Genomic DNA, 16,040 nt, shown 5'->3' on the forward strand with positions numbered 1-16,040 from the left:
CATATCCCAACCAAGGATCATTCTACAAAATACATTCTACAAAAGTACCCTCAAAACTTTGCAGATTATGAAAAATATGGAAAACCTAAAAATTGCCATGGCCAAGTGGAGCCAAAGGAGACAGGATGACAAAATGTAATGTACCAGCTGGGATGAGTCTGGAACAGACGAGGTTAAAACCGAAGAAATCTGAGTAAAAATATAAGCTTTAGTTAATAATACCATATCTCTTTGGGATATTGATTGTGATAATGTACCAACTCATATGACATCAATAGAAAACAGTCTGAAGTATGTGGACACTCAGTACTATCTTCCTAATTTTTTTGGTAATTAGAAACCCATTATGAATGAAAAGATTATTAGTAATCATGGTTTTATTTTTTCAACACATAATATTATACAACTAGTTCTAGTATTAGTTACTAGTGATTGATTGACATTTACCTATTCTTATTGTTCTTACTATGTTTAATTTAAATAATAGCATTCATGTTACAGAAAACTGAATGCACAATGATACACAATTCATAGAAACATCTCCTTTACCTATTTTAAGAACATATATATATGTGTGTGTATATATGTGTGTGTGTGTGTGTGTGTGTGTGTATGTGTATATATATATATATATATATACACATACATACACACACCACTGTATTATGTGGTATGTAAATTAACTGTTTTTCTTATCTTGAATGAGCATGTCATTGAATGGCTTTCCATAAAGGTGGTTATCCTAGATAATGAATGATACTCAGATTTTACAGGATGTACTTCACATCATGCATGAACATTTTCAAAAAAAAAAAAGTAAAAATGGCCAGATGATTCATTGTGACTGGCTCACTTATTCTAAAGAATCCTTGTTTTAATATTTTCATGCATATTTTTAGCAGGAATAAAACAATCAAATATTTCCAAATCAAAGAGATATTCAAAGACTGGAAGAACGATAGTGAGTTCAAGGGGTTTCAGAAGGAAAAGATGTGACCATGACGTGGCAGTCACAGGCAGGCAGCTTTCTCTGAGCCACTTAAACAGGTTTGCATGAGTAGATGTCCATCACAGCATGTGACTTGCCAAAGGGGAAGACCCAGAAGTACAGGAGGGAAAGACAACGCTTTAGGAAGAGGTGACTTGGAAAGGGTGCTTCTGTGCCTAAGTGATGGCTCAGCAGCCTGGCTGGGCGTCCCTGGGTCAAAGATTTCAACAGGCCAGCAGTAACGTAGACTCACAAAGTTCTTAGTAACTTAGATCAAAGTAACTTAGACCCACAATGATCTTAGAGTCACAGAGTTGATCTTCATCTATGATTAGGAGATGGTCATAGTTCCACAGGATATGAAATTGGGCCAGCAGTAGATGGCTAAAATATTATTTAAGAGCATATTTTTAATAAAAAATGGATGTGTAAAAATTTGGGTTCGGAATGTTAAAAAAAATCACAGGCCCATCATGGAGTTACTTACATTAAGGCCCCATGTCACCAAACCTAGTTTCATTCCTGCAGGAATGTAACCTTTAACCAGTCAACAAAGAATTTCCTAGTCAGTGCTGGAAATTTAACTGATAGATCCCTGCCATTCCCCTCAGGGAGGCCATCTTGCCTAAATAAGGTATTCTGTGCCACAATTTTTTTTTCAGTTTATTTATTCTGAGAGAGACAGAAAGAGCGCACATGCAAGGGAAGGGCAGGGAGAGAGGGAGAAAGAGAATCCCACGACCACGAGGTCATGAACTGAGCCAGGATCAAGAGTCAGACACTTCACCAAGCCATCCAGGCACCCCAAGAATGTGAAGTTTCAAAGGTTAGCAGGCTTGGCTGGGACACAGCTCTGGGGGTACTGGCTTACTCCTGGAGAGAAGGCAGCAAACTACTTGCAGGCATATGGCATGGAAACAGTGGTCTGTACAACGCCTGGCACACACAGTGGGGAGATTATACACTCATCTTGGAGAGCATCCCTGTGAGGCAGTGTTCACAAAGAGGGGACAAAGGAACTGGGACAGAGGAGCTGGGTGACACCATTTCCCTCCTCTGCCCCGCAGCATAAACACAGAGCCACCTGCTGGAAACAAGGCAATTCCCACACTGACTGCCTAACCTGCTTAGATCAAAGACCACACCCTGTGCTCTGGCAAGACTGGCCTTCCAGGTCAAGCTTGCCTCCATCCCAATGGAGCTGGCCCCTTCCCCAGAAGACCAGCAGAAGCCCCTGACCACAGCACCTCTCTTGACCAGACAGTTGTGCAGGGCTTCAGTTCTAGTGGCAGTCGTTCCAAGTCTCATTTAACAAGCAGATCAGAGCAGACCTAGATAAAACTCACCACATTCCGGCCAAGGACCATACATTGCCCATACGACTGGCCTGAAGGATAGTGCAGCCAGAACACAAAACAGTGCATGCAACACACACCACAGACACTCCCTGATGTGCCCGGCCCTGGACACTAGATGACATAATAAAGGCCACAAATAAGGGGTGGTTAAACAACATGCTACTAAACGAATGGGCCAACCAGGAAATCAATGAGAAAATACACTGAAACAAATGAAAATGAAAATGAAGATGCACTGGTAAAAACCTTCGGAATGAGGCAAAAGCAGTCTAAGATGGAAGTATATATAGCAATACAAGCCTACCTTACAGAGCAAGAAAAATCTCAAACAATCGAAACATACAACCAAAGGAATGAGAAAAAGAACAATGCAAGCTTAAAGACGGCAGAAAGAAGGAAATAATAAAGATTAAGGCAGACATAAGTGATAATAGAAACTAGAAAAACACTAGACCAAATCAGTGAAACCAGGGGCTGGTTCTTTAAAAACAGTAATCACCTTGAAAACCTCCTAGGCAGACTTTTCACAAAGAAGAGAGAAAGGACTCAAGTAAATAAAATCACAAATAAGACAGGAGAAATAACAGTCCACAACACAGAAATACAGTTAGAAGATAATATTAGGGAAAACGATAGGCAACAAATTGGACACTGAGAAACATGGATAAATTCCTCGAAACACATAAACTACCAAAACTGAAACAGGAAGATACATAAAATCTGAAACCAGAAAGAAACTGAATCAGTAATAAAAAAATATCTCCCCCAACACAAGAAGAGTTCAGGGCCAGCCGGCTTCACTGATGAATTCTACCAAACATTTAAAGGAGAGGTGATATCTATTCTTCTCGAATTCTTACAAAAAATAAAAAAGAAGGAAAACTTACCAATTCATGTCATCAGGCCATCATTACCCTGACACCAAAACCAGATAAAGACTCCCCTAAAGCAGAAAACTGCAGGGGACCCTGGGTGACGTGGTTGGTTGACTGTCCAACTCTTAACTTCAGATTAGGTCATTATCTTGCAGTTCCTGGGTTCGAGTCCCACATTGGACCCTGTGCTGACAGTGTGGAGCATGCTCAGGATTCTCTCTCTCTCCCACCCCTCTGCCCTCCCTCACCTTTATATACTCTAAGTAAATGAATAAACATTTAAAAATGTATTTAAAATTTTTTAAAATAAAACTGCAGACCAATAGCCTGATGAGTATGTATGCAGAAATTCTCATGAAAATACATTCAAACTAAACTCAGCAATACATTAATAGAATCATTGACCATAATCGACTGGGATAGACTCCTGGGCTGCAAGGGTGGTTCCACATTCACAGATCAATCAACATGATGCACCACAGTAATAGAAGAAAGGAGAAGAACAATATGATGCTTTCCACAGATGCGGGAAAAACATTTGACAAAATGTCACATCCATTCATGATAAAAACCCTCAGCAAAATACATTGAGACTCAACCTACCTGCACATACTAAAGGCCATCTGTGAAAAACCCACAGCTAATCTCATCCTCAATGGGGAAAAACTGAAAGCTTTTCCTCGAAGGTCAGGAACAACACAGGGATGACCCCTCACACCACTGCTACTCCACATAGTATTGGAAATCCTAGACACAGCAATCAGGCAACAAAAAGAAATAAGAGGCACCAAATCGGCAAGGAAGAAGTGGAACGCTCGCTATTTGTAACTGACATGATGCTCTCTATAAAAAACATGAAAGACCCCCATAAAAATTGCTAGAAGTGATACATGAGTTTCACAAGTCACAATATACAGAAATCAATGTACAGAAATCTATTGCGTTTCTATAGATGAATCACGGATTAACAGAAAGAGAAAGTAAGGAATCAATCCCATTGACAGGTGCACCAAGTACCACAACATACCAGGAATAAACCCAACCAAAGAGGTGAAAGACCTATACTGTAAAGGCTATGAAACACTGATGAAAGAAATGGAAGAGGACACAAAGAAATGAGAATACATTTCATGTTCATGGATGAGAAGAACAAATACTGTCAAAATGTCTACACTCCTCAAAACAATCTACACATGTAATGCAATCCCTATCACCCTAACAAAACATTTGTCACAGAACTAGAACAAGTAATCCCCAAATTTGTATGGAACGACAAAAGACCCCAGACAGCCAAAACAAACTTGAAGAAGAAAAGCAAAGCTGGAGACCTCACAATTCCAGACTTGAGGTTATATTACAAACCTGTAGTGATGAGAACACTGTACTGGCAAAAAAAAAAAAAAAAAAAAAAAAAAAAAAAAGATGGAAGGAAGGAAGGAAGGAAGGAAGGAAGAAAAAGAAAAACACACAGACACATAAATCAATACAATGGAAACCCAGAGATGAACTCACATCTATATGGTCAATTAATCCTCAACAAAGCAGGAAAGAATATCCAATGAAAAAAAGAGAGTCTTGGGGCACAGGGGTGGCTCAGTCACAGAAGCATCTAATTGTGGATTCAGCTCAGGTCATGATCTCAGCGTTTATCAGTTTGAAACCCGTGTCAGGCTCTGCACTGACAGTGTAGACATTCTCTCTACAGCGTGGGGTTCTCTCTCTCCATTTCTCTCTGCCCCTCTTCTGCATGCTCTCTGTCTCTCTCTCAAAAATAAATAATTTAAAAAAACTCTCAACATATGTTTTTAGAAAAACTAGACAGCAACTTGCAAAACAAAATAAAACAGCAACAGACCACTTTCTTACATCATACACAAAAATAAATCCAACAGGGATAAAGACCTATGTGTGAAACCCGAAACCATAAAAATCCCAGAGGATAACACAGGCAGTATCTTCTTTGACAATGGCTGTACACACGTCTTTGTTGATATATCTCCTGAGGTAAGGGAACCACAAGCAAAAAGAATGGGACTTCATAAAAATAAAAAGCTTCTGTCACCAAGGAAATAATCAACAAAACTAAAACACAACCTACAGCATGATCATATTTGCTAACGACATCTGATGAAGGGTTAGTGTCCAAAATATATAAAGTTATACACACCCAAAAAGTGAGAAATCCAACTGAAAATGGGCAGAGGACACGAATAGGTATTTTCCCAAAGAAGACATACAGATAGCTAAGAGACACATGAAAAGATGCTCAACAATACTGATATTCAGGGAAATACAATTCAAAAGTACAATGAGATAACTCATCACATCTGTCAGAATGACTAAAATCAATGAATGACGAAACCACACGTGTTGCCAAGGATGTGGGGAAAGAGGAAACCTCTTGCACTGTTGGTAGGAATGCAAACTGGTGCAGCCACTCTGGAAAACATCATGGAGATTCCTCAAAAAATTGAAAACAGAACTACCTTACAATCCAGCAATTTCACTATGTGATATTTACACAGAGAATACAAAAATAATACTTCAAAGGGACACAGCAGCATTTGCTACAACAGCCAAATTACGGAAACTGCCCAAGTTTCCATCAACTGACAAATAAATTGAGATGTAGTATATGGAATGGAATATTATTTAGCTGTAAAACATGAAATCTTGTCATTTGCCATGAGGTGGATGGAGCGAGAGAATGTTATGCTGGGTGAAATAAGCCTGTCAGACAAAGACAAATACCATAGGATTTCACTAACACATGGAAATGAAACAAAACAAAGGGGACGGGGGTTGGGGGGATTGGGGGAAGGAGACTGTGACAAACAGACTCTTAACTAGGCAACAAACCGAGGGTTTCCACAGTGGGATGGCGAAGGGGGGGGAATGGATGAAACAGGTGATGCGGATTAAGACGTGCACCTGGGATGAGCACCCAGTGAAAGTGGAAGTGTTGCTCTATATTTACACCTGAAACTAATATTACACTCTACTTTACCACCTGGAATTTAAACTAAACTATAACATAAGGTTAATGACACCTACCTACCAGATTTTCTGTAGTTTTCAATCATTTCACTAGGTTGAAAAATAACCATGAAAATCTGTAAAAGCATGTAAGATGTGGGGGACAGTTTGTGCCCTTACCTCGGTCTTTGGTTCCAGCAGGACTCGGAAAGTGGGTCCCAGCTCATTCTTCTAGAAGGTCCTGAGACGAATATTTCATGTATTCACATCCTAACTGAAAGCAGCTCCCGGTCTTCTGAATTTCTGTCAGGATTTCTCCCTGGAAACCAGCCTGAATCTGGAGCAAACCATCCACGGCATCCATGATGTGATGTCGTGAGACCCCTCGATCCACGGGTCCTTTAATAAAATACGTCTTGTTCAAATACTGTCCGGGAAAGTGAGGAATGAAACACGGGAACAGCCCACAAAATGCAAGGGCCTGTGCTGCTGACCGACTGGCCAGTGCCCAGGGAAGCCACCCAGGGCCCTCTCCTCAACACTCAGTGCAACAAGGCAGCTTCTCTCTGGTGACTCAGGAGACACCAAGTTGCTGCAAGGCTCCCAAGGTCTCCCCTGGGGAGGGCGGCAGAACCTGCTGGAAACGCAGCTCTGGTCTCTGTCCTCAGGCAAGGGCAGAGGCCCTGAGTCCTCTGGGGGCGACAGAAGCCCTTCCTGCTCTGAGGTGCCCTGGGTCAGAAAAGCCGATGAGGCGCCCTCTGCCGGCAATCACCGTGCATAGAGAGGAGCCCGCCCCCAGGGTTTGTGGTGCTCGCACGCCCTCTGCTGGCCACCATGGGAATTCCTGCAATGTTGAAGGCCATGGCCCTCAGCTGAGGGACTGAAGGTGTTCTGGGCAAGTAAGCCTGTTCTCCACATTGGGAGGGGTCCGAGTGACAGGGCCTGGGACACTAAGAAATCTTTTCCTTCCCCTTTCTTGTGAGTGAAGAATGAAACCACATTTATTTATGTAATGACATCATTTGTAACGCTTGCAGCAAGGGTCACAGAAAAGCAGCCCACCTATTTACACATGCTGAACAAGAGGTAATTGTGTTTACCACCAAAATACTTAGGTTAGATAAAGAATTGACACGTTTGAGAGAGAGATACCAGCTTCCAGCTCTGGAATGAATAAGTCCTAGGGCTACAAGGTACAGCCGATGAAATAGTGTCAATCCTGTAATAATAAAGTTGCATGCTTTCAGGTGATAGCTACACTTGTGGTTAAGTCCAACATAATTTATAGACATATGGAATGACTACACTTTATGCCTAAAACTAATACAACAAATGTGTGAACAATATTTCAATAAATAATCGACATCCTTTACACTTTTTAATTTCTCCTTCTTTGCCATTAAAAAATCATTCCTGGGGTGCCTGGGTGGCTTAGTCAGTTAAGCGTCCGACCTCGACTCAGTTCATGATCTTGCAGTCCATGAGTTTGAGCCCCACATCAGGCTCTGCCTGACAGCTCAGAGCCTGGAGCCTGCCTCAGATTTGGCATCTCCCTCTCTCTCCGCCCTCCCCAGCTGGGACTCTCTCAAAAAAAGAATAAAATAAACATTAAATTTTTTTAAAAAATCATGCCTAATTTAGACTCTGAAATTCCATTTATCCCACATTCTCTAACATCACCATCTTGATGTTGAGAGCTTCTCTGAAAAGTCACTAATAATATCTTTGATGGACACACGTGACAAGGTCGCATGCAACTTACAGGGAGCTACACACCTGTTATGACTTTACCGTAAGCACCTTGGCTACTATTTTCAAATTATGAAATGGGCTGGGTCCCAGCTCCTTCTTCTAGAAGGTCCTGAGAGTCAACATTTGGCGTCTTCACTTCCCAACTAAATGCGGCTCCTGTTCCTCCGAATTTGTGTCAGGATTTCTCCCCCGAAACAAGCCTGACCTGGAACAAACCAACCCCAGCCTCTCTGACGTGGCCTCACGGGACCCCATGAATCCACGGATCCTCCAGGGAAATACCGGCAGGGGGAATGAGGAACAAACCACGAACAGCCCAGAAAAAGCGAGGGACTGTGCCGCCAACCGACCACCCGCGCTTCCGGGGAAGCCGCCCAGGCCCTGCCTCCCCCGCCTCGGGACTCAGCCCCACCACCTAGGAGATGCCAAGGGGCTGCGAAGCCTCCAGGGTCTCCCCCAGGCCCGGGGGCGGAACCTGCTGGAAACGCAGCTCTGGCTCTTTGCCCACATTCAGAGGCACTGGGTCCTCAGAAGCAAGGAAGCCTTTCCAGCTCCGGGGCGCCCTGAATCAGAAAAGCCTAGTGGGCGCCTTCTCAGGCCAGCACTGCCCAGGCAGAGGCCCGGCCCCTCCCTGGGCGTGGTACGTGCGCGCCCTCTGCCGGCCGCCTTGGGAATTCCTGCAAAGCTCAAGGCCATGGCTGCTCAGCTGGAAGTACTGAGAGTGCAGCTGGTCCAGTGAAGCCTGTTCTCCTGATCCAGAAGGGTCTTAGCGAAGGGCTTGCTTGGGACACAAAGAAACCTTTTCCTTCTCCTTTTTACTGAGTGAAGAATGAAACCGAATTTATTGACGTAGTGATATCATGTGTAATGCTTTAAGCAGCATTCGCAGAAATACAGACTGCAAATTGACACCTGCTGACCTACAGGTCATTGTGTTTAGCACCAAAATACTTGGGTAAATAAAAAAGTTGACACCTCTGAGAAAGAGATACAGGCTTCCAGCTATGGAATGAATAAGCCATTGGGATCCAAGGTACAGCCCATAGAATAGCGTCAATCCTGTAAGAAAGCGTTGCATGCTTTCCCAATATAGCTACCCTTGTATAGGTACCTGGAGAGCGTAATGTATACACACGGAATCACCATGATATATGCCTGAAACTAATACAACATGGGGAGTCTCCTATATTTCAGTTAAAAATGACAATATTTTTAATTTCTCCTTCACCATTAAAAATTATTTCTAATTGAGAACATATGAAATTCCATTTATACCACATTCTCTATTGTCACCATCTTGATGTTGAGAGCTTATTTTTCAAGTTGTCAATAATGTCTTTGAGGACACAAATGGGACAAGGTCAGAATGTGCATCTAGAGGAAGCTACACATCTGGTATAAATTTCCTGCCTCTATATGGGTAATTTCAATGAAAAGTGCTTTATGGACGAAGATGGATGAAATCATTTCCATCAGACTCATAGGTAGATAATTGTGGCTTCAAATCATAATTGCCATCTCTTCATATCAGAGGAAGGCTGGGTGAAGATATAGGTTTCTCTTTTGATGTAAGAGAAGGCTGTGGTGTTTTAAACTGCTCACCTACCATCCAGAATCCAGAGATTAGCAGGCCTTGGCCTTCTGCTCTACGCAGCCCTGTCCAGGAAACGGCACCACATCTCCTGTGCCCCCTCTCCCCTGTCATGTTTTAGCTCAGGCCCTGATCACAGTGGATGAGAATCCTGTTTAGAGAAGCTGCTCATGCTGACCTTTACTGGAGCATGGCTGTTCCCAGCCACCGCAGGGAAGCATGTGGACAGCCAGCTTTTGAGCCCTTGGTGGCCCAGCCATGACCCCAACGTGGATGGAAGCCTGGTTGCCTCCATAACCTGGGAGGAAGGCGGGCCCAGCAGGAGTCAGGCGCTCTGGGGCAGAATGCATGGGCTTTGAGGACCCGGAAAGAGTCAGATGCTTACACCCAACTCCTCCTTGGTGGTGCGGAAGGAATGGGTATCATGTCATTGACATCTGCCCTGCCCGGCCCTCAAAAAGGAAATGGTGGGGGGTGGGGCGACTTGGTGGCTCAATCACTCAAGTGTCCAACTTTGGCTCAGGTCATGATCTCAGGATTTGTGAGTTTGAGCCCCACGTCGGGCTCTGTGCTGACAGCTCAGATCCTGGAGCCTGCTTTGGATTCTGTGTCTCCCTCTCTCTCTGCCCCTCTCTCAATTGTGCTCTGTCTCTCTCTCACTCAAAAATAAACATTGCATCAAAATAAAAGATAAAAACAGAAAACACTGAGAGGAATATGGGTCATTATAAGACTCACACCCACAACAGCTCCCACCTGGATTGGTGCTACCAGGTAGCACCAATGACGTAGCTGGCACGTGGGAAAATCCACATCATGTGGATTAATGCAGGGTGTCCGCACTGTTCTACCCAAGACACTGCTGACCCCTCATCCATGTCTTGCAATCACGAATCAGCCATGTCCTGGGGGCTGATAGCTGCCCTGCTGATCACCACACACCACGGTGAGTAGGAAGTGCCACGTGCTTGCGAGGATCTATTGACGAGTGACCACAACTGTCACCAGATCTGGAGGAAGCTTGTGGCCACCACCCCAGAAGGAACCAGCGGGACATGTGCAGTCAATACAATTCAAACAGTCACTTATCTTCTGCCCCGTATTACTGTAGATTCTACCTGTTCGTGACCGTGTATACAGGGGTCACACTGTGTACATCAACACAGAATGACCGTAGGTCCTCCTGGAAGCAGATAATGACAGAGATACAGAACCGTGATGGGTTTATTAGGGGAAACGAGGAAAAACAAAATAGAGGGGACAGGAATGGTCAGGGAAAGAATTCAGTCAAATACGCATATCAGACAACTTTTCTAAATATATCACATCACCACAGCCAGTGGTCATAGTTCAGGGTCCTCTTCAAATTTCACATTCTCCTGTAAGGCAAAGAGATTTTGGGTTATTGCAATGGGATCTTGTGTTCTCCTCTATGTATTTTGTCTTCAACAATATATCTGTGGCCTTGGATGAACACTTAATTGTGTGACTGCATCTGTGTGTCTACCTCTAAGGGATTAGGACTGTCTTCAAATCTTAGATATAGATCCCTGAATGTACACACTATCACAGTTATCTTTTTCTTTTTCATAAAGTAGGACCTGAATTTTAAAAGAAAAAACACAGGGGTCTTTGCCATATTTTTTGAAACACGGATTGCCAACCTCTCAGCCTCGGGCATGACACTCTTAGTTTCATGAAATTGAATGAACATCTATTGAGGACCTTCTGTGTGGAGATACATTCATTTCCACCCTGAGAAGGGTGAGTGTCCACTCCTCCCATACATTTTACAAATTCCTTAAGTGCTTCTCACCTCTTCATCGTACTGACCTCAGAAACCAACATTGTCCCTGTTTCTCAGATTACAAACCTGAGGCTCTGAGATGACCGCCGAGAGCTGGTGTTAGAGCTGACACAGCAGGAACACAGGCAAAACCTCAGGAGATTGCGAGGGAACTTTCGGAGACGCAAACCTGCAGGCAGGGTGGTGACAGCAGACGCAGGGGTGTGGTGACCAGAGTTCAGCAGGGGCGGCTCCTCCTCACCCCTGAGTTCCCCACCAAGAGTCTGACTCAGGCTGAAGGCCAAGGAAGCGGCACAGCTGATCTACAACCTGCCTTCACATTTAGTCTCACTGAGACACACTAACTTAGGCAGACAAGCGTTTCCTAAGACTAAGTTTAACTTCCCAAGTCTCCCAGAACATTCTTCATACACGTCCAGACCCTTCAGAAAACCAAGGGAAACAACAAAATTTATTTAGATTATGAACTAGGTGCACTGTGGTGACGTTGACATTTCAGAGATGATGACTGCGTTCTACATTGTGGTTGAACCCGTGCAGCAGTCCTTTGCAGACTTCACACTGTCCTCATGCTCCCTTCCCAGTGTGTGGGCCCTGCCAGAAATGACCTCCAAGTCCATCCTACTGACCCCAACGCCCTCCCCTCTGCACCTCCTCACACTCTGCTTACTGTGCTCAACTTCCCTTCTATTCCTGCGTGATTCAAGTTTCCCCCAGTTTCGCACTGGATCCTTCACTGGTATTTCCACTCTGGTGACCACAAGGTCTGTGTCATATAATGCATGTGCCCCCTTTCAGACGGGACACCTGAGGCACCTACACTTAGGGGTGCATCTCATCCTTCACGGAGCTCAAAGCATTGTGTCTTTCAGACAGGCACCAGTACTCCTGATACATCTGCCTTTGTGTAAAACTCCTCTTTCTTGTAGACAAGAGAAACCTACAGCTGACCTCATTACAGGGAAATGACACAGCCCATTGTACACTATGTCCTGAGAAACTTGAGATATGTGACACTGTCCCCAGGCAGGTTTGCAGTTGAATTGCCAAGCCCTCACAAGCATCCCTACATCATTCCCACCAAGTCTTTCACCAAGAAGACGAATACGCTTTATCGGTCACTCATCCAGTTCAGGTCATCTTACCAAATTTAGTACGTGGAGGAGCTGGTGGAGGAGGTGGCCCATGGCCCGTGACTGGTGGTGAAGGGTGGTCCGTGGGGGACAGCCTGCAAGGCGATCCTGGGGAAGGACCAGGCCCTCTTGCATTCATAATGGCCTGCAGAACAGAAAAGAAAGCTATGTTCGTAGGACAGAGCAAAGCACCAACACCAGCAAAAAGTGGCAACAACCCAAAGAAGCAGTGCTCATCTCCTGCCAGCTTCCCCACCACCAGGTTCCAAGAGGGCAGCATCAGCGCCAAAATCTCTACCCATACTTTGGGTTCCACTTATAGCTTTGGGGGTGGGGAACGGACGCTATGGGGACAAACCAGTGTTCCCACATGTGTGCAAATGTAGAACAGCAAGCTCGTGTCCGAGAGGATTTATGGAAGGAGTACCAAATTAATAAAATAGCATATTCCTGATAGGAAGGCATTTAAGTCCAGAATCGCCTTCCACCCCGCCTCCGCCTCCACCACAGAGGCTGCTTATTTGTATGTGAAGAACTACAGATTGAGAAGGAATGACAATCCCAGGCTCCACACATGGAATCATAGCCCTCGTGGCTCAAAGCTCTGCCTCTAAGCCCCCGCCTGTGCCCGATCTGCTTCTCTCCCGACAATGAGGTCTTCTCCTCTCTGCAAGTGCTATCCATGGGCACAGAGACATGTTCGGGGATGGGGATCCTGAGGTCATGCAGAGAACCTCGAAAAGCATGTTCTTAGAGAACATGTTACCTATACATGTTAGGTAGGCTTAGCTAATTTATTTGCATTCAGCGGTACTTCTCAGGTAAATACAGTACAACTCGCAGGGTACTTTTGTTCTCTAAAAGATGAGCTGAAATTCTAAATAACAGAATTAACACAAATACACTTTCGTTTCTGCTGTACATCTCCACTGTTACACCTGTAACAGTGACACAGGACACAAGAGAACGTGCTCATGTGAACACAAAGGACACAGTGGAGAATTACAATGCAGGTAATTACGGATTGTCTCTCTTCACCACGCATGTAGCAATGCATGTTTTCTAGGACAAATATGTCACCTCTCGTAGTTCAGAATATGTATACCCAGGGCACACCTGAAGGGATTCCAGACAGCACGGTTACAAAAAAAAAAAAAAAAAAAAAGGCTGAATGTTGATGGGTATTACATATACTTTGTCTAAGACCACTCTAAATGACACATACAAAAATATAAGTTGGAGTGAAGGCAGTTTGCATTTTCAAAACATAAGGATAACTGCCGATTTTCTGAACACATTAATCCCCTAGAAAGAAACAGAACAGGAAGAAACAGCAAGAGCAATGATTCCACACTGAGGAGGTCCAGAAAAAATAAGTCATGCCAAAAGACTTCCAGGTGGAGTGTGGTCTCTCCCTCCCTGGGTTATTTCCAGGTATATACCAGAAAAGCCCTTGGGTGCTCAGCCCTAGGCACGATTGGTTCTAAACCTTCCACAAGGAGTTGACAGGCAGAAAGGAGAGAACCCCATAGACACTTGGGTTAAGGCTGTGCATTTGGAAAATGAGAACAACAAGCAGACATATCATACAACACACAAAACAGACACAAAGCCAGGAGAGAGCGCTGAACAGAAAAAGGAGGGTTTTGCCAAAGAGTTACAACTGAAAATGTCCACAGCATTTACCTTGTCCTTCGTGGTCCCTTTGGTAGAGTCAGTGTTGTTGTTACTCACAGGAGCAACATGTGGATCCGCAAAAGGCCCTAGAAGGGATGGAGGTTTATTCTGATTTGAGTAGATTGTGCAGAGATTAAAAAAACAAAACATGGGGCGCCTTGGTGGCTCAGTCGGTTCAGTGTCCGACTTCAGCTCAGGTCACGATCTCACGGTCCATGAGTTCGAACCCCGTGTCAGTCTCTGGGCTGATGGCCCAGAGCCTGGAGCCTGCTTCCGATTCTGTGTCTCCCTCTCTCTCTGCTCCTCCCCCATTCATACTCTGTATCTCTCTGTCTCAAAAATAAATCAACATTAAAAAAAAATTAAAACAAAACAAAAACACAAAAACAAAAACAAAAAAACCCAAAAAACAAAAACCACTCTCCTCATTCCTCAAGCAACCTAAACTCTCTGGCCCAGTCAGATCCCAAATCACATGCACAGGGTATCCCACATGCTTCAGGTGATCCCAAGGTAAAGGGAGAGCCATTCTTTAAACTCTGATGAAGCCCCATAAAAGCCCTGGTTCAGGTGTTTTCAGAACTCCTCAAACAACTGTGGATGACTGGGGGCTCAACTGGATGGATATACGTTAGGCTGAGCCTCATGCCTCCCACCGCCCTGCACGTGGACTGTGTATGGCACACATCTGCTGAAGCGCTATGCCTGCTTTTCTGCATACAGCCCCATTCCATCTCCACAAGAGACACCTGTACCAACACAAGGTGGGGGAAATGACACAAGGATGATAAGTCAATCATGAGAAACTCAAGGAATGTGGTGATGATGGCAGGCATGTTCCTTTCATTTCAATGGTCTGTGGTACCACCTCTGCACCTTGTACAAGACTCAACAACGGGGCACCTGGGTGGCTCAGTCGGTTAAGCATCCGACTCCTGCTCAGGTCATGATCTCACAGTGCGTGAGTTCCAGCCCCACGTCGGGCTCTGTGTTGACAGCTCAGAGCCTGGAACCTGCTTCAGATTCTGTGTCTCCCTCTCTCTGACCCTCCCCCATTCATGCCCTGTCTCTGTCTGTCTCAAAAATAAATAAACATTAACAAATTTCTTTAAAAAAGACTCAACAACAACAAAAATTAAATGAAGGTTCTTTGCAAGCCAACTCATACTGCCCAGATCATCTTACCAAGTGGTGCAGGTGGAGGGGTTTGGGATGGTCCCGAACCTGGTACAGGAGGTGGATGTGCCCAGGAGATCATACGGTGGCCTCTAAGGTAGGGTGTGCAGAATCTTCCAGTTGATGGAGGAGGTCGCCACGGATCCACACTGCCCTGCAGAACAGAAGTGACAGCTATGTGCAGATGCCACACAAGAGAACCAATCCGCAAAGCAGATGAAACCCATAGAAGTACGGGTCAGCACCTGCCCCCTTCTCTGCCACCAGGATCCAAGAGATTAGCATCAGTACCTGAAAACTCTGTCCTGCCACTGGGTACCACCTACAGCTTAGGCAACTAAACGCAGGCGGTTAAACTACTGTCACCACATGTCCCTGCCCAGGTCTGAGAATTTAGAACAAAATGATCCCATCTTACAGGATGAAATAAGTAATTCTAAACTAATGAAGCAGCATATTCCAGACAGGCGGACATCCATGTCCAGGATCACTTTGCATCCCTCCACTACAGTGACGGCAAAAGCTCTGTTTTTGGCTTATTCCGAACACAGAAAAATGGACTGCAAATACACAGCTCATTCTCAGCACATGGAATCACAGCTACTCTTGGGGACAAGTTCTGCCTGCCGGCCCCACACTTGGCCCCCTCTGCTTCCCTCGCTGAGAAAGAGGTCTTCCTACTTTCTGCAAGTGCTGTCAAAGGCCAA

At 44.7% G+C, this 16,040-nt stretch overlaps 2 protein-coding genes across 29 annotated transcripts in view; one reads left to right on the forward strand and one right to left on the reverse strand.

Moving 5' to 3' along the window:
• Positions 1 to 16,040, forward strand: part of LOC147571616 (uncharacterized) — a 624,145-nt gene that overhangs the window by 268,555 nt on the left and 339,550 nt on the right. The window lies entirely within an intron of this gene.
• Positions 10,747 to 16,040, reverse strand: part of LOC147571620 (uncharacterized) — a 382,686-nt gene continuing 377,392 nt past the window's right edge. The window contains exons 5-9 of one of the 2 annotated variants that reach the window (XM_086696179.1): positions 15,343 to 15,487; positions 14,167 to 14,243; positions 12,493 to 12,625; positions 11,414 to 11,516; positions 10,747 to 10,916 (exon numbers count right to left, since the gene is read on the reverse strand). In XM_086696179.1, the coding sequence (XP_086552305.1) occupies positions 10,910 to 10,916; positions 11,414 to 11,516; positions 12,493 to 12,625; positions 14,167 to 14,243; positions 15,343 to 15,487 (465 nt within the window). In that variant the 3' untranslated portion in view covers positions 10,747 to 10,909. Of the gene's footprint in view, positions 10,920 to 11,413; positions 11,517 to 12,492; positions 12,626 to 14,166; positions 14,244 to 15,342; positions 15,488 to 16,040 lie in introns of both variants that reach the window. The other variant, XM_086696178.1, reaches the window with a different exon arrangement.

The sequence above is a fragment of the Puma concolor genome, unplaced genomic scaffold, assembly GCF_028749965.1.
Source record: "Puma concolor isolate L17-30 unplaced genomic scaffold, mPumCon1.1.hap2 unalloc_scaffold_14, whole genome shotgun sequence".
Taxonomy (NCBI): domain Eukaryota; kingdom Metazoa; phylum Chordata; class Mammalia; order Carnivora; family Felidae; genus Puma; species Puma concolor.